Source organism: Melanotaenia boesemani, chromosome 13, assembly GCF_017639745.1.
Source record: "Melanotaenia boesemani isolate fMelBoe1 chromosome 13, fMelBoe1.pri, whole genome shotgun sequence".
NCBI lineage: Eukaryota > Metazoa > Chordata > Actinopteri > Atheriniformes > Melanotaeniidae > Melanotaenia > Melanotaenia boesemani.
The window spans coordinates 17,371,827-17,398,331 of NC_055694.1; the positions used below are offsets into that span (position 1 = coordinate 17,371,827).

Genomic DNA, 26,505 nt, shown 5'->3' on the forward strand with positions numbered 1-26,505 from the left:
ATCTATTATTGGCCTGAGTAACACCTTAAACCTTTGGACTTAAAAAAAAGGCAAATACTTTCTGCACTGTCAGGAAAGACGGAAGCACACTCTATCTCTTAATAGGTCTCTTGGTAAAATGAAAGTGGCTGGAAGTTTAGTTATTGCAGGTTTGTGCTTCATATTGACTTTGTTAATAATGAAAGCTTCAGACTGCCTCTGGTTTGGTATAGAATCCAGTATTAATGACAGTCAGATCAGCTGTCACAGCTTGATGAGGATCTGCAGCAAGTTTGACCTCCTAATGATTGGACTCCAGCTAAGGCCACAGCAGGACACACATGTAATTTCCTTCTTTATATGAAAAGATGACAGGAGTGTCAGCAGCTGGAGTGCTATGGTGATTGGAAAATTGAAATTCATCTTGTTCTGTGAAAGATGGAAAGTTCAGATAAACATTAAATAAAAGATTACAAATACTCTCAACAAAGGTCTGATTCAATATGTTGTGCATATATACAAGTATTGATTTACATACATATTTGATCTGTAAATACACTAAATGAAAAAAAAAAAAAGAAATTTTGTACTAAAAAAGGTGAGAATCGTAGTGTGGACCAGTGATTCATTAGAGCAGTGGGTTTCTGGTGCTACATTTTAAAAGTCTGATTGCTGTAGGGATAAATGATCAGTGGTAGCACTTCTACAGTCACTGTGGGTGAATCAGTCTGCAGCTGAAGGATCTGTTCAGAGGCCCTACAATCTTGTGCAAGAGGTCAGAGGCATTCAACACAATTGATGCTACCTTGGTTAGCATTCTCCTCTCCCTCATTAATGGATTTGCAATAGAGTTCAGAGAGCAGCCCAGTCCAGAGCTGGTCATACTGACAAGTTTTTTTCTTTTCTTTTCTTTTTTCTTGGCCTGCTCTGTCCATATGCACCCCACAGACCACAGAGTATAAAAGGATTGACACTATCAGTGTCATAGAATATTTTAAGCACACTTCAACCTTAGAAACAACTTTAGCCTTTCTTTTGCAGCATGCCAGTGTTGGTGAACAAGTCCAAGCATTATTGCAGTGAACACCCAGGTACTTGTGCTCCCCATTCACCTCAACATCCAGTCCCTGAATGTTCACAGGTGTCAAATGATTTCCTGTGGAAGTCTAGCACCATGTCCTCATCTCTTTTGTCTTGCTGATGTTTGTGTGTGGTAGATGAATGTGCCCAAGTTCTGAAATAGGTGAGATTCCATGTAGGAAAATCAAATTTTGTACCACTTATGAACAGGAAAAAATAAACCAGCCAAACAACATTTGAAGCATTAACTTATCTTGTTAAATAATGCCAGAGGATTGACAAGGAAATAAAAATGGGATGTGTAAAAACAAAAATGATCTCACTTTTGCTGTAATATGTCTTGATCACTTAATAAGATCAGTGGTAAACAAACCTGGAGAGTTTGATGAGACATGATCTCAACAAAGTAAAAGCAAATGTATTTACATTTTTTTTACCTTCACATATGGTACGAAAAGAAATCAAGCTCATTAGAGTTCTCAAACTGTCAGACTTAAATAGCATTGCCAATCTAAATAAGTTTATAAGTGAAAAACTATAACTTAAAAAAATAGTTGTTTTGTGAACCTGAGATAAAATGTATCTATAAATCTTATAAAACCTCAAGAAAAATATGACCTACACAGAATGAAAGGAAAAGCCTGCCTCTCACTATTAGATAGATTTCTTTCCTCATAAACATCCAGCTAACAATAAGAAGCTGATTGTAAAAAATATATATCAGCAGCTGATAAATTTTAGCCTGAAGAGTTTGCTGCTCTTTGGGGGGGACTTGTGGGTATTGTAAAGTACAACACAGTGTCTCTTAGTGCCAAGCCACTAAAATTTATATTTATCCAGGGAGTCTCTGTGACAGTTTTTATTGCAAAAGTGAATGATGTCTATTTTCACAGTGGCATACCTGGGAAGACATGTGGGACCATTATCCTGTCTGCTGAGGAGCTGGGAAACTGCAGAGTAAGTCCAAAAAGTTTCACTTAGTTTCATTCTGAAATTTGTTTATATAATAAACATTAAACAGTATTCACTGATCTGATTTTAACTGTCCCCTTCAAACAATGTTCCATGAAGTTTAATTGAACATAACTGGTGCAAAATGCACATTTAACACTACTCACAAGCCTGCTAAAGTGAACTAGGATGTTTAATATTCTTGCCGTCAGAGAGATATATTTTCTCATAAATGTCCCCATTAAATGGATACACAGTGTTACCGTGCAAATGTGTTTGTTATTTGGAAATTGTGTATATAGTGAATATTCTATGAGGTTGAATGGCTATTTAATGAGACTGCCTTCAGTTCAATCACTAAATCCTGCATTTGCCTCGATGTGTGGTGTGTTACTCCATGAGTCTGCATTAATAACCTGTGTCCACTAATGCTCATTGGCTTTTCCTCCACACAGCTACATGAAGATAGTAAATAATGACATAACTGCGCTGCCAGTGAAAGAGCAGAGAACAGCAGGACTTACTGGCCTCTTGACCACTTTGTACAGTTAGCCATCAAGCTTCTGTCTACATGTTTATGAGCTTGTAAGACAAGTAATGATCTGATGATTCAAGGCTTTGTTCTAATTGCAATTTGTTACTTAAAATCACTGGTTTGACAATGGTTTGATCCCTCCGTTTCCTATCAGGATGATGCAGATCAGCTGTGCTGATAATGAAACTGCTACGATAACCATTACTGAGTCTGCCCTGCTAGCCTATGACTGTCAGTGCTCACAGTCATTAAAGTTCTGCTGTGAGTCATCAGGTGTGTTGCATCTATGATAATAGGAGTTAGAAACATCAGTGTAAAGCACCACTTCAAGACACTAATATACATGCAGATGATCATTACTGATACAAATGACTGTTTCCTTTCTTCCACAGCCAATTAGAAATGTAAAGACATGACATATCCCCTCAGATCTGCTCTGTTCACACAGAATTTAATCCTGGCAATAACTTAGTCTTGTGAACAGAACTGAAAAATAAAAGAATGGACAGATAAGTGGATAGCTGCAAAAGACACTACTATCAGCACAAGTTTTATATCTGTGAATTATACTACTAACACCTGTGTGGATGGTGTTTATTCTGTTATTCACATGTGACCAATAAATGGAGGCAACAGAGTTACTGCTTTGCCTCAGGTAAACACTGCAACTCCTGCTTGGGGAAAAGGAGACCAGCAGAGCAGGAATCGGCAGGGGAAGTTCTGCAGGGTTGGCTTTCACCTTCCAGGTGGATTTGCCAGGTATCATTAGACAGAGCAACAGCCTCTGCATGCATCAAAGGCTTCCTCTTGGCTGTCGTTATCTCTGGCACATATGACAGTGGCTGGCTCATTTTCAAATCTTCCTCCTGGTCTTCCTACAGTTCTGATTTTAATCTAAGTAAACTCAGACATATGACAGCTGTAACCCAAAGTGTACATCTGCTTATGAATTAAAAAGAGCCAGTGCACAATGAAATCAAATTTAAGCTTATTTATAGAACCCATAATTACAAATGTGGTCTAAAGAGTTGTATCTGTACATCATGTATTCTTCTATATCCTTAGATCTTTAAAGTCCAACATTTGATTCAGTTGTTATCAGTAAATTATTACTTTTTTCTTCAGCTTTTTCTGTGAAGTGTAAAGACTGATTCTTACATTGATAAAAATCCTTCCCTTCAGGCTTCGAGCAAACACAGGAATGAATGGAGTAATGTATAAAGCATCTAAAGGAGCTGTGTTAGATCCATGTAATCCCTGCACATGATTTATTTGGTGAATCACTACAGTCTGGGATCCTGAGGATGTCAGAAAAGCTTATGTAACACAAATGTAGGTATTGTCTGCTTTGCTTTGTGTTCCTTTGAAAGACCAGTCCCACTTTGCGAAAGTACTATGTGCATTGCTCTGCCACTTATCCCATGCATCTTGGTAGAGCAGAGAAAAGATGCAGACCGCATGCAGTATTCCCCTGCTGCTACTGAATCTCAGTTGCTGAAATAAATGTTCAGCCTTTTCCCCACTTAATGAGAGAACACTGCAAAGCACCAAAGTGGGTTTGTGTTATCTGTGCCTAATGAAGGAACATGTCTATTTTTGACTGAAAAAGAACAAAAAACAAAAACAAAGCTTTGATTGCAAATGGCAAGATGACTAAGTTAGCTAATTTTTCAGAAGAGCTTTTCATGTGTTATTGTTCTATGTGGCTGATCATCTTTCTGTCAGCAGCTGCCTCAAAATAAAACAGGTTTGTGCTCCAAATCTGTGTCCAAACCATAAAGTGATGTGATGGGGTTAGTGAGAGGTCGGTCACAGCCGGGGAGCGCCACACTGATGTGGGTCAAAGCAATCAATAGAGACCCTGCTCATCACATTGCTGATTCAGATCAAATAGCTGCACTTCAAAACCTAAAAGCCCTGGGACCTGCAGGGTAAAAACAGCTCCTCTATTGCAGGGAAAAGCTTCAAATGTCTTGTTGCTTTATCATGTATTGAAACTGATATGATAATTAAAATCTTGACTTGGATATGCAGCATGTTTCAAGGCTAAAAAGTTGTGCAAATGGCTCACACAGTGCTAACAGTACTTGGTTGGCAATGAAAAAAGCTGTAGAGACCTAGACTATTATCCGTCCAGTGTGTCTGCTGCACAGCCTTATTATCATGAAATCCAGACTAATAACTTGACCACAGGAGGTTGGTTGAAATCAAGAGCATTAAGGGCTGTAGAGATTGTCCTTGATACAGCAGTACACATTGAAATGCTGCCTAAATAAGTATAATTATAATAATACTAGTCTTTATATTGTATCATTAGCTGCACTCGAAATCTCCTCATCCTTTTTGTACACAGCCCCCAACTCTCATGCTGCCTGTGCAGGGTTTTAGAATCCATTTCTGTGCTCATGTTGTGTGCCTCACATTGTAACTTATTATACTCTGCACAAATAAGGTATTTTCAGTACTGGCAATTAAAGAAATCGTAATGAATGCACTTGTAGATTTTGGAAGCTAGTGCCCAGTGGGTGGTTTTGCTCGCTCTTATTTGGATTCAGTTAGTATTTCTTTTCTTTTTCTTTTTTTGGTGTTTCAGTGCTCTCATATCTTGGGACATATAGTACATAAACAAAAAACAGAAGGCATAGCAGAGGTAGAAGTATAGACACATAATGTCTTTTAATTTTTGTTTTTCTTTTTCACTGACTCTTATTTCTTTTGTAGGATTATGCCACCATGCAGTTCTGTGCCAACAAATTGGATAAAAAGGACTTCTTTGGAAAGTCAGACCCCTTCATGGTCTTCTATAGAAGTAATGAAGATGGCACGTAAGTTTGTCAAATGGATCTTTTTATTAGTGAGCTTCTAAGTGTGTTCAAAGCCAGGTTGGAATTCTTAAAGATCCAAGAGAAAGGGAACCAAGATCGAGAGGATTAGATTAAGACTCCTTAAGCTTGGCTGCCTACAGATACAGTACATTGGTAAAACTTTATAATAGGTGCCAGCGAATTTACTCAGTTACTCTGCAACTTATTAGGAATGAATCAGGAGCAAATGGTTCATTAATAAATTAATTATTAATGCATCATTAGATTGCCATTCCTGTGAAATCGGACAAATTAGCTTTTTTTTTTAAACATGTCCTGTCCAGCATCATAGCAAGCAAAATGATAACCTAGCTGCTGTGTCATGCTGAACAAATTTGCTCTGCCAAGGGGAGGCCTATGGGTAAGGTTCCTCTTGACAATCTGATTAATTTATTTTTTTATTTACTTTGAGAATCTATGTAATCTTACTGGACCTGACCGGACGGGAAAGAAAAAGATGGAAAATAGCAAAAAGAAGCAAAAGGAAAAGAAGAAAGGAGACAAAAACATCACAGACAGAAGGAAACGACCCTTCAATCCACACCATCACCAGACAACAAACTGTTACACCTGTACATGAACACACCAGAAAATTTCTTACAACTTTTGCAAAAAAAAAAAAAAAAAATAAAACAGAGCTGCTAGTCATTAAGAGTTTTTAAATAATAACCAAATCAAAAAGACATATCATGAAAGTAGTACAACAGCAACCAGATACTAACTCACAGAAAAAAAAGAAGAATTATCTCTTAGTATATAAACCCACTGGACAACTCAGTGACTGTGTAACAATGGTTGGATAAATTAACTAATGAGTACTGAATGATTACTTAATGATCAGTTTGTCATAAAATGACTGGAATCCTGATCAGGGATTGATTGATCATTAAATAGATAATGATTAATTAATGGTTCTTTAGTAATGTATCTTACCTCGTGTCCGGCGAGTGGTTCAAGAGGTTCAAGCTAAGCAACAGAACCTTGTAAACTTCTTTTTACTATTTGCTTAAAGACCAATCTTCAGCGCTAGTTCTCCAGTACCTCATCATTATCTCACTAGTCATTGACCCTTTAGTGGCCTCTAATGTAAAGTTAAATTTATGCTACGTACTTAATGAGTAATGAATCATTATGTCATCATTAACAATTTAATGATTAATTAGCAATGAATCCCTGATTAAGTTTCCAGTAATTTTATTATTAACTGACCATTAAATAAGCATTCAGTAATCATTTGGTAATTTATCCGATTTCACAGGAATGTGAAGCTCAGGTAATCAATAATGAATCATTAATACCTGATTCGTTCCGCATTAGTTGCTGAGTAACTAAGCAAATTTTGTGGCCCTTATTGTTAAGTGTTACCGATACATCTATGCTAACATGATGCCAAAGCAGAGCTGTTGTGGGAAGCTTTGTCACTGGGTTTTGTTTTTGGAGATGCACGTTGAAAGATTTCAAACTCCTGTTGATTTTCTGCTACAGGTTCACCATCTGTCACAAGACTGAAGTGGTGAAAAACACTCTGAACCCTGTGTGGCAGCCCTTCTCCATTCCCGTCAGAGCACTCTGCAATGGAGACTATGACAGGTAGGTTAAAAGACAATTAAGTATTTTAAATACAGACACCTGGATAATGATTTTCAAGGGAAAATCAAGCCTAGATGATATGTTGTACATTTTCTGATTGAATCGTTCATCAAATTCAGGAAAAATTTATTATTTAATCTGCTTTTTCAAACTGATATTTATTACGTTTTCTTAGCTTTTCACTGATTCCCCAAAAACAGCAACAGCCTTTCACAGTATTTCTGATTGGCAGCATCTGATTGGCAGAGACATCTTCTATTTAATCTGACTCTCTTCAAAACAAAAAGTCTCACGACTGGAAGAGTTTTGGGAGGAAATTTAAAAATATGAAGATAAACAAAGACAGCATGGAGGAGAGAGAGTGGCTGTGCTCGTCATCCTATAGATGTTGACAGTTGGTTGGAATAAACAGAGCAGCCCTACTAGATGCAAGAGTGTGTGTCTGTGTGTGTGCATGGAGACCCGGGCAGTCATCAGAGGAAAACACGTTAAACCTTGCCCTCCCCACTACACCGGGTGTCAGCAAGGTTCCTTGCTGTGATCCTGTCTCTGCTCACTGGCCCAGAGAAGCTAATTGGGTCAGACAGATGGAGCAGAAGCATGAAAGACACCTGATTCCCTTTGAGGTTTTGTATGGCAAGAGAAATCCACAGAAATTTGGAGTCTTGCCATTTCTTTTTTCTTTTTTAAATATCAATAGTCAGCTCTGCTGTGTTTTTTGACAGAAACCATTTCTAAGTAGAGGCACAGCAATCTTAAATTCTCTTTAAAATGTGTTACTCTTTGATGATTATGAAGTTTAGTTGTAATCCACAGTTTCTGAATAGTTTTTCACTTTGCATACATGGGCAGATTTGGTGATGCTTCAGCTATTCTACTTCACATTTCTTCCTTGTACTGTACATGTGTCTTGTATAACTCTACAGCAAAAATGATGATGAGGAGGAAGACAATAACCCGTTTGCTGCCTCACTGCAATCATATCTTTTAGTCTTGTATGAATTGGTAAAACTCTTGTAATCATCTGGTTTTATTATTGTTAAGAAAGTGAAATTACTGCCATTTTCAATCAAGCAAGTACCATTGGAGTGAAATTGATTTGAATATTGAGAACAAACCAAGGGCTATGTTGTAGGGCTGTATCTGAACCTGTCATTTTAATGCTAACTCAACACAGGGGAACAAGTGACCCTGAGTGCCAAACAACATTAGTTTTGTTTTAGTTAAGATGATAAAGGTGTGATTGTTTTGTTGCTTTGATTCTGTTTATTTGGTTGCATAATATGGTGTTTCAATAAGTAGAGGCAAACAACTATTTTCAGTACAGATTCGTGGCAGGATTTTTTTCTTTAATTTCTTTGTTCACCACATATTTTCCACGTTTATAAGGTAGATGCTGACAGTTTGTTGGGAGGTCAGGAGAGCATGGCAACCTTCCAGCATCCTGACTCCTTGACCCACTGGTACATGATCGACAGCAGCTGATGAAATGGTGGTGGTTTCAAGAAATTAATTTCCCATTCCTGTCAAAAAGACAAAAGGAAGCATGTTCTTCATTTGTAGTGAATTCTTTTTGGCCAAATATTTGGGGGGTTTCTCAAGAGCTGAATTTTTTTACCTTTGGCATGTGCAGTAAAAATTTTGCACCCAAACTTTTGGAAATTATTGCAGTGTCTCCTCTTTGAAACACTAATACCAAACAATCCATTAACATCCTGGATAACAGTGTATCAACAGGTTTTTTTATGTTTGATATTTCTTTTTGTGTTACAAGAAATTCATTCAGTCTCAGAAAGGTGAGCTAAGAAAGCCCATTATGTTTTGCACCAAAGATTGGAGGAACCACTTGCGGACTTGGAGTGTGCAACTAATCCCCAGGGGCAATGAGAAGGTGATAAAATAAGAATCTAGTGCAAACTAGAGCTGAATTTAACTACTTTTCAACCCTCCTCAGTGACTTAAAAAACAACATGCAACACATCTAGCCACTTTTAGGACAAACCTTAGCTACTTACTAAAGAAGAAGGTCGCCAATGTTGGTGTGCAAAGGCAGGGCCTAGTTGTTTGCTGTGTGTGAGCTGTGCGTTTTAGTGAGTGAGAAATAGCAGGCTGGCTCGCATACACTTACTTGCATTATTGACTTTATCCACCTTCTGACAACAGAAACAAAACATATGTAAATGAGAGCACTTTGGTTAGAAACTAAACTGTTTTAAAATACAGTGTATCAGCATGCAGAGTAGCAGAGGAAAAATAGATAAAAAGGGCTGGAATCAAGCAGAAAGCAATGCTAAATAAATAGGACATGATGTAATCTAGAGATTTTTTTTAGCTTACTGTATCCACATTATGTTTGAAATAATTGGTAACACTAAACACAAACTTAGCACAAGCTAGATGGAGAAGATAGTAGCAACTAGGTGAAGGTGCATATTTGGTGTCTTTTTCTCTTTCTGTGAAAATGGCAGACTTCAGATGCTCTGTTTATGGCTGTGATGGCGTGGCATGCTTTACAAATGTGCTTCAAAACAGCTGAGATTTATTAGAAACTAATAAAAGAAAAATCAGATTCTGTTTCAACCATTTATCATTTATGAGTGGGCATGTCCTGCAGCCAGTATGTTGCAGGCTCCCAGCTCGCATGGAGCAGTGCATTTCTGACATTACTAAAAACGACAAGAAGAGAAACAAACTAAACACGTTGCCATTCTGATACTTCCAATTGCACAAGGCCATGTATAATTGAGTGTCCTCTTACTGAAATTTGCTCTCTGGTTCAAACATGTACAGATAAACTACCTCAGTTTTAGACCTGCCCATTGCATAGTGAAGCAGAGATAGTGGGGTAGGTAATCTGCAGGTAAGTGGAGATTTGGGCAACATCAGATTAGCATATTTATAGATCCCCATTCAGGGGATTAATAACTGCTGGAGTGGGACTTTAAATCTTTTTATTCACTGAGACTGGTATTGTTTTGTTAATAATGAATGCTTTCTATATTCAAGATTTTCTAAGTGTCTAGTTGAAAGAGGTTATAAATATGTGCCATCATTTTTCAGTTTTAGAAAACCATTCGTGTTGTTTACATTCAAACAGAGCTCTCCTTGACTGATATAATTCAGCTTTAACCAACAATTAATGGGCTTTTATAGCTTGTTTTGTCTTGCATAATAATTTCACAAATACATTTTCCTTCTAAGGACATCACAGCTCATTGCATAAAAGTGCTCACATAAACTGTCTTTTTGTGTTTTGATAAATTTACAGGGCCATAAAGGCTGAAGTATATGACTGGGACAGAGATGGGAGGTAATGGTGCTCACAACACATTCAGGGTTATAGACTGATTAAAAAGTCATTTTATGGAGCTCTTGCCATGTACTGTTTTTTCATCAGCTTACCGTTTAAATTATTAAACTATTTTACCATCACATTTAGAATTTTACTGACTGATTACAATAGAGAAATAAATTTTATACATCATTATTAGAATACAGCTGGGTTGCAGAGCGAATGAAGTAAGTTTTTCAGTCATGCTTGTTCTCCATTTGTTTAGGTTTACTGAATAAATTTTGTAACGTACCTTTTTGTCTCCCTCCAATAGCCACGATTTCATTGGGGAATTCACTACCAGCTACAAAGAGCTCTGTAGGGGTCCAAGCCAGTTAAATGCGTATGAGGTGAGTAGAGATAAAGGCATTCCATACTATTTGAGCCCTTAATTTGTCTCTGAGGACCTCAATGTTGCACATTGTAAGTTACTACAGTAAAATCTGCATTGCTATGTGGTGTTCCTTTTCTTTAAACTACTTATGAGTAAACTTCAGGACACAAAGAAAACTTGATATTTTCATATTCTTGAAATTTTCATATATATTTGTTTAGTTGTACATTTTTGTGCAATCATTGTGTGGGTTTGTGTGTTATGGCAAATGAACCACATCAAGCACACTATGAATAAAAAAAGGTAAGATACTCACCAGATAAGCAGTTGTTGCAGATATCATTCTGCTCAGCACAAATACAAACCTAAGTTTTGTATCTGGGTGCCACCTTGAGAAACTTCAATTTAAGTACAAATCTGGACGGCCTTTGGCTCAGCAAGATCTTGTTAACCCTAGGATGCATGTTGGGGTCTTTTTTGACCCCGAGAGGTCTTTCTCTTGCAATATCTTTTAAATGGAAAAAATTTGTTATTTCGTACTCCAGCTAATCCTCAAATAACATGTTTTTTATACTAATCAATTGAACATTCTAAATGATCTTTTGTACTTTTTAAGAAATTAAGGAATTCGTAACCCTACCCCTTGAATGCATGTTGGGGTCTTTTTTGACCCCGAGAGGTCTTTCTCTTGCAATATCTTTGAAATGGAAAAATTGTGTTGTTTCATACTCCAGCTAATCCTCAAATGACATGTTTTTTTTACTAATCAATTGAACATTCTAAATTATCCCTTGAATGCATGTAGGGGTCTTTTTTAGCAACTTTGGTTGTGAGTCTCACAGCTCATCAGAATGTCATAGTTAGATTTCACAAGAATGCTTTTATGTCTGAAAAATGTTTATTTTGAATTCTCTTACACACTCAACAATTGGAAGTGAGTAATTTCTTTGAAAAAGAACAATGTTACACAGAACATTTGTAACATGCGTGTTTGTATGTACGGTTGTGTCACAGGTAATTCAATAGAACAAAACCAATGTTACACAGAACATGACAAAGAACAAACATACTGTATGTGTGATAACTTTGTTTGTAACAGGTGACAGACATAGGATACCCCGTGTGTGTGTGTCAGTCAGTCTCCTCACGCTTCACATTTCTGACAGACAACCGCCATGACACCGTAGATGAGAAAATCTAAAAGGGATATTTTGTTATTTGGTATTGTCATAGCACAGGATTGCTAGACATGTTTTATATATTCACACAATAGTCAATAGTCAGGTCTTCTGAATATTCCAATAGATTTTTCTGAGGGTTTCAGCACATGGTAAGGCTACCTAGCTAGCTATAGCAGCTAGCTATAGCTAGCTTAACTACTTAGCTAGCTACTTACCTAGCTAGGTAGCTTAGTTGTTAGCTAGCTAACAAGCTTAGCTAAGCCGATGACACAATAGAATTATAAATGAATTATAATATAATACAGTACTTACATGATTATCAGGTCTTGCTGTGGAAAAAATCTTCCTGAGTGACTTCTGTCTCTCTGACTCTGACAGTGACGTCTGTCACTGGTCTTCTGTGCACTTGTAATATATTCCTGACAGCCTCAACTGCATAATCAGGTGTATCTGATGATCTATACCTGATTATGTATTCAGGTTCCTGTTCCTGAACGAGACTTACTTTGTTTGGGGTAAAAAAAGACCCCCATGTGAAAAGCGGGGTAGTAAGACAATTATCTCAATTTATTAACAAGTATAAAAAAACTAAATCAAAATTGTAAATGAAATGACATATAACATGTTTGTTTAGCTATAGGTGAAATGTCAAATGATATCAACCCTCCAGGACAAAGATATTGCAACCCTAACAACCCTGTTGGATCAGTTTCCATAGGAAATGAATTGGGGTCAAAAAAGACCCCAGAACGTAAGAGAACCAAGTCAGTTGGTCATGCATCCTAGGGTTAAATAACAGGAAACTATTTAGGTCTTGTTTAAGCCCAAGATGCTAGCTGTTCATCTATAACAGCTATAGCATCCTCTGGCTGTCTTCACTTTACCTGTCAGTAAGAGTCTGATAGGTCAAGTGGTGCTGCAGACCAGCTGAGGAATGGTGCCTCTGTGGCATGAATACTAATAGAAAAGCAGCAGATCTGCAGCAGATTCAAGTCTTTTGTAGTATTTGGAAAATAATATCAGGTATTGCTGTTTTCAGCTCATTAAAAGACATGTCATGCTAGCCTCAAAACAATCATGGAGGTGGCCAAAGAAAAGAAAGGGTAGTTAGCAGGGAAACGATGATGGGATGGGTTAAATGAGACAAAGAGGAGTGACATGCAGAGTTGCCTTATCCTGCTTTATTTTGATTAGAAAAAGGAAACAGTAGTTTGTTCATGCCCTGTTCAGGTCAGTGAGCTTGAACCACTTTCAGGATGTGTTCAAGAAACACACAAAGCTTCCTATTCACTATTGACAAATAAAGGCTGAATAGATAACATGCTGCAAAGTTCATCTTTTTAACTCTCAACCTGACACACAAAGCATATGAACATTAGGCCTATGAGCTGAAATGACAGCAGGCAAATGGTAAAAGAGGTTACCGTAATCGCATGTGGTGGTTTTTCTGAAATAATGTGAACTTAGACAGTAACTTAGTGGCAGCCACAGACCTATGAGGCATCGTCTTTGTAGGAAAAGTGGACGAGTAGCTTTAAACCACAGAAGCCGAATGGAAGGGTAGAGGAATGTGAAGAAAAGAAGAGAGTGGGATACCTTTTACTTTATAATACAGCACAGTTTCCTCCAGGCTGATCCTTTATGTTTGTGCAGAGACATGTAGAGTGAGCAGCAGAGATATTTGACCTTGCTTACTGTTGTATGCAAGTTTTTGGCTGCAAGCTTTAAATGTAACTTTCATCCAAAGTAGAAAATGCTCTAATCGCTTAGCTCGTTCTGCTTATCACCTATTTTTGAGCATTTTGTGTAAATGTTTCTGCCCACATTTCACATTATTATCCGCCTGTGGATTTGCACACTGTTAGATTTATTTCACAGGTAGTTATAATTTAGTTTATTGTAAGGACAAAATATGGTACATATGTTTGTTATCCCCAAGGATAGTGGTGGGCATGTTGGATATGGAGTAGGTGCTCATAAAAATCCTCCTGAATAATCCGTGTCTTGCTGCAAGGTATGATCAATGGTATCTCATTCACACCTACTGCTGTTATTGGATTCATTCCCTATGCCCCATTACCCTTACAGACATGGAATAGGAGGACAAAGATGTTTTTATTACTTGCCTAAGGCTGGATAGAAATAATTGTGCTGCAAGTATACATTGTCATTATTCTTATCTGCTTTCATACCAGGTGGTGAATGCCAAGAAGAAACTAAAGAAAAAGAGATACATCAACTCTGGGACAGTGAGTATGAGATCTAAGATAAGGGCAAATCTCCTGGTGCATCCACACTCCTGCCCCTTTTGCTTTTGTATTCATCAGGAAGTTTCCACTAAGTGGATTATACGTGGCAGTTCAGCTCTGTTAATGTTTTTATTCCACTCCCAGAGCCTGTGAGTCAGAGTGGATGGGATAACATTGTCAGGACATCAGTAGTGCTGAATATCAAAGTCTGTTTAAATGCATTAACGGACGCTTGTCGGTGTCCTTTTAATTAAGTAGTGATCAATGTTTATAAATGAGCCACAGCTTTATTACATCTCTTTCTGAATGCTGTGCCTCGGTAATTAAAATCTGTTATCTATCGTGCTGAGCATCCGTCAGTCTACAGCCCTGTTAATGTCAAGTGATCTAATTTGCTTCATGAGCACCCTATACGGTTAAGTAATTTTGTGGGTGGTTAACTCGGAGGTCGGTGTTAATGTAGATTTTAGATTTTATTTAGTTTAATTTTCAAGCATGACTTAATCTGTTTGGACTACCCCCCCCCCCCCCCCCCCCCCCCCCAGGTGTCCTTGTTGTCATTCAACGTGGAGTCTGAGCACACCTTCCTGGATTACATCAAGGGAGGGTGAGTGTAATGATCCCCTATGTGCACATGCAGTTAATATTGCCTTTTGTCTTCTTGTAGCAATAACATGTAACATACAAGATTTCTTCAAGTTGTCTATCACTCCAAAAATATGTCTTAACTTATTGTTACTTGAACAAAGACAGACACTGAATATAATTATTGACAATTCTTAACAAAGTAATTAAGCTTCCTTTTGGCAAAATCATGTCAGACACAAATCACTGTTCAAAGCAGCATATTTATGTGTTTCCTAAAACATGTCTGAAGGGGAGCTTTGATTGCTTTTACCTACAATTCATAACAACAACCAGACAGCTGTGACATTATGGCTAATAAAAGTTTCTCAGAGAAAATAAAGTCTAACAAGAGAAACGGCATAAAAATTCAATAGGAGAAGAACCCCTCCCTTCGTAACCACACAATTAATGTAAAAGATATATTTAGCCACCTAGCTGCACTCATGTTGTTTCTTTTATATGCTTTTGATCTTTCTCTGTTTAAACTACAAAAAATGAGAAAATTGCTTCATACATCGTGATATATTATTATAAAAACAACATACTGTGTTCATGTCAACATGTCAAGCTCCAATTAAGTTCCACTTGACATTTAAAACAGAAGTAAAGTTTAATGTAACTAAACAAAATTTTAGTGGATGTGATGCTGTTGTCACATTATTTAAGTTTTTACATAACTGTTAAATGTGATAATATTGTCATTTAACAGTTATTACATCAATGTTTTTGGCCTTTACCTATTTGATCTAAACTAACATTAACTACCTTTTTACAACTATGTAAAAAGCAGAATGGATGGCAGCCCTCTCGTCCCTGTTAAGACTAACTGTTTAACTTTAAAGAGGTTTAAGCTCCCAGTTGCCAAACATAACAGAACAGGAACCCAGCCCGGTTAAAATATCCTTGCCTCATTTTGCCTCATTTTATTGTGTCTCTTAGCTGCATGTACTTAAAGTTATATATAGTTGAGCTACACACTGGCTTACCGAAATATCCTTAGTCTCTCCCTTAGTATACTACATTTTGTTACAAGAAGAATTTTGGCTCTTATTATTTTGGTGGTAAAAGGTATCACAGTAGACCAGAGGTCTGCAATAAAGGCTAACTGCACAGCATGTGTTTGGCTGGAGACATTTGTTAGATTTCATTTGAGTTATTTGCCTTTCTTTTAAAGGAATCATGAACCTGTACCCAAGTTTATAGAGCTCCTGCATGTTGCTGAATATGTGCGTTCTGACTAAAAGATAACATCTTCTGTTGCCATTTATCTACAATATGTTGGATTCATATTAATGTATATTTAAAGATATTTACAATTGTGGAAAATAAATCTATACAAAAATTTACAAAGTGATCTAATCAACCAGAATTTACTTTCCTAAACTCTTCCTCTAGTTTCCAAAATTATAAATGTCTATTTAATTCTTGGGCTCATTGTAGGGATTCATTCTTATGTTGATACATCAGACTTTGGTTATTTAATAGCCTTAAAGTGATCAAATATGAATGAAGTGTTCTCCCAAAGAAGATGGTGGTTTTCACAGCCAAAACTTCAGTGCAAATGAATATGAATGATTATGATAAAATATGAAGTATGGAGTTCTGAGAGCTTAATTAAGGGTGGACAACCCGTCACATATGGAAATGTTCCTCAGTGAAGCAGCAGCTGCCCTGGTTTTAGTTCTCTGCTGCTTTCCTACTGATGGCTGAGTGTCCCAGATCTGTCCTGTTGGTCTTTCTCCAGTTAACACAATTCAACACATTTACTGTATCCGCACATACAGTAACCACACTCACACATTCAAACACTATCCTCACCTTTTTAACATGTTCAGTTCTTACTCAGTTTGTCCTTAATATACTGCAGAAATATGGGGGAAGAAGGGAAATAAGAAAGTAATCATTTAAAAAGATTAACTTGAATGTGCTGCTTTACTTGTTTTAGTTATTGGGAATTTTGTTTGCTTATTCTCATGTTGCTGCAAGTTAAAATTATGCCTCTGTGGTTCCAAATTACTTCACAAGTTCATTAAACTGCATCTTATGTCATACTATAGAGATTATAATTGGCAGACATTTTATACAATACACCAAAGTCAGAAATCCACCATCTGACCAGAATTGAATTCCTAACAAAACTGTCAATTTGAAATGCATGAGGGATGCAGAAATGCAGAAAGGGTTGATGTTTGTTAGTCCTGTCTAATTCTCTATGTACTGTAAGTCCAGGCAGTCCTGTTTTGGTTGAGGCTCTGTCTTTTGTTGTTTCTGTTTTTTTGTGTGAAACTGGAGGAAGAGAGGTAAAAAAAAAACACTATAGATGTTATAACCATCATTAAGATGAGCTGTCAAAATTAATTTAAAATGATACATTGGAGTAAACGTCCTATGTACAGGAGATTTAATGCAACATTAACGCTTGTTCTTCATGTGAATAAATTGCCGCTACCTAAAACCTTTTTAAATGAGAAAGACTGCTGAATCCATCAAACTCACATGTTCATCATCAAGTAATTGACATATATATATATTTTATTTACTAAACCTTACGTTTATTCTTTCTTTGGTTACTGCTTAAGTGAGACTTTGGTAATGACAAACTTAAACATTTTATTTCTCTGGCATTTCCAGTAAGTAAGTCTTACTTTATTTATATAGCACCTCTCAAGATATAAAATCATAAAGTGCTTCACAAGAGCCAACAATGTAAAAACCAACAAACAAAAGAAATCTCTTGCCTGTCTAGATTATGCAAAACATGTACAATAAATTAGTGTTAAAGTATTCAATATTAGCTGTTGATGACAATGAAGAAATCTTTATTTTTACTTATATCTTAGTTAGGTCAGAGCAGACTCTACTTCTTAAGGAAGCTGAGATCTTTTAATGTCTGCACCAAAATGTTGCAAATGTTCTACGGGTCTGTTGTTGAAAGTGCAATCAGCTTTGCAGCAATCTGCTGGGGCAGCGGCATCAGAACCAGAGACTTGAAAAGAATTAACAAACTGATCAAGAAAGCTGGTTCTGTGCTTGGAGTAACTCTGGAGCCGCTGGAGTTGATCATCAAAAAAAGAATTCTGTACAAGCTGACGAAGATAATGGAAGATCCTTCACACCCTCTACACAACGCCGTGACGAAACAACAGAGTGTGTTCAGTGGGAGGCTTGTTCAAGTCCGATGCAAGACAGAGAGATACAGAAGATCCTTCCTTCCAGCAGCTATCAGGCTGAAGAACAAAGCCCTTAATTAATTAATGTGATTGTTTAAAAAAAAAAAAAAAAAAAAAAATTACTACTACTACAATATTGAATTTCCCTTTGGGATTAATAAAGTATTTTTCATTTCATTCATTTCATTTCATATAAATAACTGTAAAATGTGAGGAAACAATATTACCTTAATATGAAGGCATTGAATCAAAGTGTTTGCATGTTCAAAAATGTAAAACAAAGAACCTGATAGTTTTTGTTAAATGTGTTTTTACAAGATTATACTGTGTTGTTTCAATATAAAATACTTAAATAACTTCCTTTTAATCAAATCAAATAGATTAAATAGCATTTAAAGTCTTGTCAGTTTACAGCAGATTGTATGACAGACTGATGAAGATGAGCAACATTATTAGTTCAGTCAGACGACTTGATTGATAAAACTTTATCAAATATTGTAGCTTGGCGGTTAGGACAGAAAAAGTTTAACTTTTTAAATCCATTTAAAGCCATAATACTACAGAGAAATTCCTAAAATGATGGTAGATTCATCTTGTTCTGATGTGTGCGTTCCCGTGATGGCCTGACGTTGTAAAGCGTGACACCGGAGAAACACTCCAGCTGCTTCTCACTGGAGTGAGAGTGTTTCCATCTTCACCTTCTAAGAATTGAAAGAAAATCATATATTTGTCCGATTTTCATCTGATTGATGTGTTTTCCAACATGTGCACTCCTTTCCTACTTAACTGGAGCCTACAAGTGGATGTGTGGTGGAGGGGCGAGAAAGAAAGGCAGGCACTGAGCAGTGGTCATGGGAGCAGCTTAGCAGTAGAGATAGTGGCAGCAAGCATGAGGCAAACCGCAAGGGAGGACGTGTGCAGCTTAAATACACAGTCCAGATTGGATGGGTGTGTTTAATGTGTAGTATAAACATTTGTGGTGGATCACATAGGATGCAGAACAGCAGCTTGAGTTGTCTGCCTTAACAAGCTCACAGGTGTCGCTTCATTCTTGGCAGTGGAGGGACAAAGCAGAATGTACCATGACAGAAAGATTGACTGTATCCACTGTAACTCACAAACGCTCATACCTGAAGAAACTTTAGGAACAGTAACAGCTGATTTGGTAAATCCAGTGAATGATGTTGAAGCAACTACCACCTAAATACATAAAAACAAAGGTAATATTGAAATTAATTGGATTGTATATCACCAAAATCTGTCCCTTCCTGCAGACGGCTTTAGTGTTGCATTTTCTGTCTGTTGTCTAAGTGAATGTCCAAGTATCTGTAGTCCCCTACCACCTCTACCTCTTCTGCCATGATGCAAATAGTGTTTGGCCTATTCCTAGTCATCCTAAATTCAGCCACCATCCTCTTTGCCTTGTTCACATTCAAGTTCACAGATAGATAATGGCTTTTGGTTTTGATTTGACATCTGTCCTTGCTAGGAGAAAAAAATTTACTTTTACCTAACCTACTAAATAAGAAAATGAAACCAAAACTCAAAAGCCTGGCAACGTTGTTATTCAGACAGATGATGAGCGATATGAAAAGCAGCCTGAGCAGCAGGCTGTATGAAACTGAATTAAGCCCCAACGTTGATATTTTATATGTCTGTTATTGATTTCCCTCCTTTCACAAATGTTTGCTTTCCTGCTTCATCTTTAACAGATGAAAACTAGCATGATGCATTTTAGATGACTTTTTAAGTGGAGGGGAAAAAGCTATTTCTTTTTCAGACCTAGCAATGCACCCTGACCGTTTTCACAGTGAAGTGATTTTCTATTCATTTTCATTAACCTTCAGTTGGTGCAGAGATATAGTCAAATAGAGGTAATTAGACTCCAAAAGCCATATACTGCTTTGTTTCGGAGAGGCTATTGAAAGATTTATGATCTTTTCAAATTTAGTCTGCAGTAAGATCAGCTGTGTAATGGCTCTTTTGTTTGAAGAACACAATATGGTTCAACGGTTTTATCTCAAAACATCCTGTTGTCACTAAATTAGATAAGAAGTCATTATATATATATATATATATATATATATATATATATATATATGTTTATTTTATCGTTTGATCTGTACAAGCTTTGTAGTCTGTCATAAAAATGACTGAATCACAGTTTTTATTTCCTTCATCTTCTTTTATGGCCACTTATTTTTTTTAATGTGGGGAAATTTAAAAATGTTTCTTAGCTGTGACATTTTTTTTCACCTTTCTATAAAGGTTGTTTTAGTGCATGTGCCATGAAGTGTACTTGGCCAGGCTTTGATAAAAAAATTGAACTGAGATGGTAGGGACATTACATCATTTTATGTATGTGTGCTGGTGTGCCAAATTTTGTGGTGGCTGCTGTTTCGTTCTGACAGCGGGCCACTGTGGCTCTTATTCATGTTTGAGTTTACATGGAAGCAGAGGCAGAAAACGTCACTTTGAATTTAAGTATGACACAGCTGTGTTCACTTTTTTCCAGGGACACATACAAACAAGAGTTTTGCTTTTAAAGAACAAACTGACCTTTATTTAAGTTTGTTTTCCAACATTTTCTGTTGGTAAATACTGTAGATCCGAATGTATAACTATTAAGGGTCAGTGCATGTCTTCTTCATGTTTCAGAATCCAACTTTGGATATTTAAATGTGCATCATTTTTGTAGTTTTTATTGGATTTAGGTATTAATCCACCCAATTTGGGTGACTAAAAGTTTGGATATTCTTTTTCTGAGGTTTTTTTAATTAGTTTTTTTCCCCAGTTATTACTGTGTGGCTATTTAACAAGACTGCCTTATACAAGAAGGTGTTTGTGTCATTTAACCTACCCTTATGGGTATAAAAGTAGAAAGCAATATGATCTAATTTCAGTAGAACCCATTTTGACTTAATATGTCTCTGCTGGGCATATTTATAAAGTGGAAACTGGGTTTAGTAACTTCATTGTCCCTTTTTTTTGTGCAACCTTTTGTGCATCTGTTTGCATTATAACTGTACTTTACTTGCCATTTTAAAACAAATTGTTATAAATTCTTTTAATTGGTATGTACAGGCATTGGCAGTCTTTAATTTGTGCCATACATAACCTCAAGACAGACTTTAATTAGTGTTTTGCTCATTTACGTAATGTATTTCTTCCATTGCAACTCATTTTCTTGTTTCTCATATAGCTGAGGTCAGGTGTTGTGATGGGTGAGGGCAAGCGTGCTGTCATTTATTATGTGGGCTGGAAACAAGATGCTACATAGATGCTATTTGTCTGAAAAACTCAGAATTTTGCAATTTGCTGTAAGTCTGACTGGAATAGAACATTAAAAAGACACATTTACAGATTTTTTTCAAACTATTACTGTAATTGTAGGTGGGTGGACTAGTTTTAGAGATGTAATTTTAGCTGAGAACAAGAGTGAGAGTGCATTAAATGAGACTATTTAAAAGCTGATGTCAGATGTATTGACTTCTAGCCAATTATAGGAAATGATGATGGCACATTAACTTGTCATTTGTGTAATACATATCTAAAAAAAAAAAAAAAGTAGGATAATTATGTTTGCTTAAGGATTGTAGATTTGAAGATAAGGATTAAAAAATGATCTCCTGATTAGTCTCTGGTTGTTTGCAAATGGACTTACAAAATAGACAATACTGCAGCATCAGTCAACATTATTCCATATTGATTTCTTATTCTCAAAGTAATTTGCTCAGCTCTTCAACAAATTCCCACTTTGCTTTACAATTAAAAAAAAGAGAGAACTTCAGATGTTTTTGAGCAAGCCTCAGATACACAGCAGCAAATAATGATCCTCAGAGAGATATGTGTGGTCATGCCCTGCTGGTCTTCTCTAATAGAAAATGGCATCGCTGAGAATGCACAGACTTCTGAATTTGTTCAGAAGGGGAAAAAATAATCCTCCTAACTCTGTCTCTGACAAAGAATAAGAGGTTGGTGAGTCATTAGTATAGAAAAGGTTATGTTTTTGCTGGGAGCATGTTGTACATGCCTAAATAAAATGTAATGAAATGCTATACAGTCATGTAAGCAACACAGTTTATCCTTCAGACAGAATAGGATATGATCTTGTTAATGACAGGACTTAAAATGAGATGAATACAACCTTTGAGGAATAACACCACATAAAAAACAAACACTTGTTTAGGCAGGTTGTTCAGGCAAGTCACTGCGTATCAGAATCATTCAGCTTTGTAGCCAGAGACACCTCCAGAAAGGTACTGATGGAAAAAAATAACTTAAACAATTAGAAGATACAAAATTAATAATTGCATTAATATAAATGAAGAGTGTGAGAACAGAGAATAGACAAGAGGCACATGGTGCATCATAGGAGATCTTTTATCAGCCTGAACCTATAGTAGCATAACTAAATGCCAATCTCTCCCTTACTAAGCCAGCAATAAGTAAAAGCTCCTTGCACTCTAAGAGGATGGAGCTCTGTTTGGCTAGAGTAAAGCTTTGTTGTTGACAGTATGTAAGGAGAAAAATTTTAACTTCTGAAGAGAAAGTAAAACCTAGAAAAATGATGTCTTGATATTTCCTGTCAAGATGTTTTTTCAGGGTTGTTGGGACTGATCAAATCAGTATAAAATAGCATATTATAGAAGTAAAAAGAAAATATAAATATCCTTCACTAAGTTATAATTGTAACTTTAGAGCAGGTGACAGAAGGCAGTCACAGACTTGTTTTATGTGTGAGTTAAAGGACAAATCCTTGCCAAAAATCGCTCCAAGTCATACTGGACACCACAGTAATGTCATCCACAGTCACTAGCTGGTTGGACTGTGTTTTTTGTGAGGTTTCTTGGGCCAAAACATATCTAAATGTACAGTACCTGTCAAACGTTTGGACACATTTTCCCATTAAATCTAATGGGAAAGTGTATCCAAACCTTTGGCTGTTAGTGTATGTACAGCAATGGAAATTAATGCTTTGCTGCCAAATAAATTACAAAATGAAAGCGCCAAGAGTTGAAAACCTCTGTTCCAAGTTCACACCCCTGTGGAACTCCATGACTAACTCAAGTGTGTGTAGAAAAATTGTGGTTTACTTAACAAACTGAGGCAAAAAAATGGCTTAAACCAACCTAGTCCAGTCCCTCTAATCCCAGTATGTTCCATCTCTGTGATAGACTGTTATATAAATACAGCATTAACAAGTACAGACATGGTAATGGTCGGCGAGCTGTCTCTAAGCTACAGTCAACACTTTCAGTGCAAATGCTCACATTGATTTGAATGTCTTTGTCAAGGAATTTAAAATGAAGGGGAAGTTTGATATCATGTACCAAGAATGAGCTTTTAAGTAAAATGTTAATTATAAGCACTTTAAAAGCCTGCTGTAATTCCCCTTTTTAAAAAGGATCGTTTGATCAGATTTGATATGCAAATGTTAATTAAGGAGAAAACGTCATCGATCAGTTTGTTAATGTTATAACAGATAAATAAATAAAACAATTGATCTTGTTATCATTGAAATCAGTAGTAAATGTTGATCTGCATGAACCAGTGTCTATGCTCTCAGCCTGAATTAACTCACCACCGCAATTTACTTTAGCCAAAAAAAAAAAAAAAAAAAAAAACCTAACCACAGAAATCAGCAGAGACTTTCAAATGGAGCCGGCATGCCAACGTAACAATTTCCCTTTTGTCAGCCGAGCAGTTCGGCTCAATGTTGATTAATGAGCTGAGGTCAGTCTTTGCTGGAGGAGGCCGCCATTATCTCTGCTACTGGGCTTGGGAGATTTTCTGAATGGGGGTGGAATCAAGAAGTGGCAATCAGTGTTAATCACAACAAAAGTGCGCACACTTTGATCTAAGCTCCCCTTCTCTTTCCTGATCATTTGTCTTTTCTGGGAAACATGCAAATCCAACACAGACTTTATGTCGTAGTTAGTCTCTTTTCAAGGTTCACCAGAACCTTAAAAAAAACAAAACTAACCTATTATACTCATGAATAACACCAATCCAGTGTTCAATTTTTTGTGAATTAAAGGACAAATTTCTGTCAAAAACAAATCCAAATGTGGCTTCTTTTTTAGTTTTTCTGCAATGGTTGAAACACGTAAAAGCATTTTTTTAATGCAGCAACAGCCATGTTATCAAAGACATAAACACTGGGACATTATGGTTGCTTTAATGGCCTCAAGCTTCTGTAAATATATACATTTATTAAACAGACAGGTGAAATTGCTGCTTTCTTCTTTTATTTATTTACAGCTCTATTGCTTCCATTCTCAAACCTTTACTTTCAATGTGATGATTGACTGAACTAGCTACGACATTTTAAAACGCGCTTATGAAAAGTACCAGTGAAATTATTATGTTATTATCAGTTTTGCATCCCACTCTGTTAAATCTTTAAAGGCAGGCTTATTAAAAAAATACACGAAGAAAATAAAAGCTGAGTGTAGCCAATCTGAAATATCTATTTAATTTCTCTGATTTATTGCTTTAATCGGCAGCAGGCTATATTGTTCTTTCTCTTTCTGAACAACTGGAAGTTTTGAGCAGGGCAGGTTTGCTCGAGTTGAAAGTTTATGTTTGCAACAGTAATCACTTCATAAAAAATGTATTTTAATTCTTAATTAAAATCTAATTAGACAATCATTGATTTGCATGTATTTCTCTGTTTTTAAACATTTGATAATAAAATCTTGTCTGAATCCTGCGCTGTTTAATTGAGCGTGGCTGTGAACAAGCAGCTGTGACAGTGGATAATAAAGGTGGATACTGAACACTGTTCGGGTGTGCTGTTGTCACACCTTATCTCAGATGAGAAATACAACAGAGAGCACACTGAAACCTGGGAACTCTCATTAAACTGCAGCTTTGAGTTTTCCTGCCTTTCTTTTGTTAACATTTTCCCTGTTCATCTATTTCAGAACTCAGATTCACTTCACAGTGGCCATTGATTTCACTGCATCAAACGGTGAGTATTTCGACTACCATTACCCTGCTGTGCTTTTATTTATCAGATGTATGACTATGTCATTTTCCATGAATGGAAGAGGAAGGGGTTTTCTGCTGCCTGTGATCTCTATTTCTTTTTTTTCCCACTGTTGAGTTATGATGCATTTTACTGAGGTGTTCTTGTTTTAATGAGGAGTGGGAGCATTTAATTTTGGTCAGACAGACAAAAAGAAAAAGAAAAGGAAAAAAAACACTTAATATCTGCCCCTAACTCTACTATGTAATAACTTAGTTGTACTTTTAAAAAATCTAAAATAATAATAATAAAAACATCCATAGCAAATATAGTCTGTCACTCCTATATTGCAGCTTTTGTTAGAGGAGTTGATTTTTGAATGTTGCGAATAACGTAGTTTCATCAATATGGGCTCAATATTAAGTCATTAAGATTTGGCAGTTTTAAGTGAATGTTTGCATCTGTAAATCAAGCTTGTCACCCTGGAAAAACAACCTGCCTGAAAAATTCAACTTTCCAAATGTGCAGAAAGGGTTAGCATGGTTGTAAAACAGATTTGTAGTTGTAGAAAAAAAAAAATTAAGTTGGAAGGACTGGGAAGCTGTCTGCTCTCTGATTAGATAGTTTGGTTTGTCACCATCCAATCAGATAGAAGTAAAAAGATATGGCCAAAATTCATAAATACAACTTCAGTCTCACACTACAAATCCTTTTTACAACCATGCAATTCCTTTCTGTACATTTGCAAACTTGTTTTTACAGGGTGACAAGCTTGATTTACATATGCAAATTCTGAAATTATCTGAAAACATTGTTTTACAAGTGGAAAATCTTTATGACTTAATATTGAGCCCACAGATCAAGTCCCACCTCGGAATCAAAGCATTTAGTTGTGTTTTGGTTTATTCTCTGTTTGTCCTGTGGTGTCTATGGGCTGTCTATGGACTTGGGCCCAGTTTGTGGCTTTGCATCACTGACTCTGACTTTTATTGTCTCAAAAGGAAATCCATCTCAGTCCACTTCACTACACTACATGAACCCCTATCAGATGAATGCTTATGCCATGGCCCTGAAGGCTGTTGGGGAAATCATCCAGGACTATGACAGTGATAAGATGTTTCCAGCCCTGGGATTTGGCGCTAAGCTGCCTCCTGATGGGCGGGTTTCCCATGAGTTTCCACTGGTGAGTAAACTATGGGATTATTTCAAACACTGGAGTTGTTATTCAGCCTAGAAATTTGTAATGAAATGAATGCAAATCCATCAAAAGATGTTTTGTTCCTTGCAGAGCAAACTTTTGAGTGGTTAGGTTTGGGTAAGCATGTGGGTAGTGTGCAATATGGATGTCTGTATTTTTACATAAATGCAGCTACACCTCTAACATGCATAATTCAGAGGGAATTCCATTTCTCCTTTATAGTGCAAATTAAGTTCTGTAAGGCTGAAGGATTCTTAAATCAATTTAGCTTCTCTAAGCCAGCTAATGTGCTCTGGCAGCTGTATAGTGCAGCCTAATGAGGAGTGTGTCTACAGGGTAACGTCTGCGTCACTCCATGCTTCCATTAAAATTTGCAAATTAAGATTCATCTCACCATATAATTACAGCCTCATTCTTTCATATTGTAGTCATGTAAGTGGGCT

General features: G+C 36.6%; 1 protein-coding gene and 1 long non-coding RNA gene across 3 annotated transcripts in view; one reads left to right on the top strand and one right to left on the bottom strand.

Moving 5' to 3' along the window:
• cpne5a (copine Va) overlaps positions 1–26,505 on the top strand; it is a 79,342-nt gene that overhangs the window by 41,602 nt on the left and 11,235 nt on the right. For both annotated transcript variants that reach the window (XM_042004335.1, XM_042004336.1), the window contains 9 exons: positions 1,953–2,016; positions 5,267–5,370; positions 6,895–6,999; positions 10,268–10,309; positions 10,605–10,680; positions 14,041–14,094; positions 14,640–14,701; positions 24,821–24,867; positions 25,866–26,047. In XM_042004335.1, the coding sequence (XP_041860269.1) occupies positions 1,953–2,016; positions 5,267–5,370; positions 6,895–6,999; positions 10,268–10,309; positions 10,605–10,680; positions 14,041–14,094; positions 14,640–14,701; positions 24,821–24,867; positions 25,866–26,047 (736 nt within the window). The remainder of the gene's footprint in view (positions 1–1,952; positions 2,017–5,266; positions 5,371–6,894; positions 7,000–10,267; positions 10,310–10,604; positions 10,681–14,040; positions 14,095–14,639; positions 14,702–24,820; positions 24,868–25,865; positions 26,048–26,505) is intronic.
• LOC121651879 lies at positions 12,392–20,630 on the bottom strand. The gene is made up of 3 exons (XR_006012518.1): positions 20,618–20,630; positions 16,106–16,110; positions 12,392–12,648 (listed from the first exon to the last, which is right to left on the bottom strand). It is a non-coding gene; the product is annotated as an uncharacterized LOC121651879 (long non-coding RNA).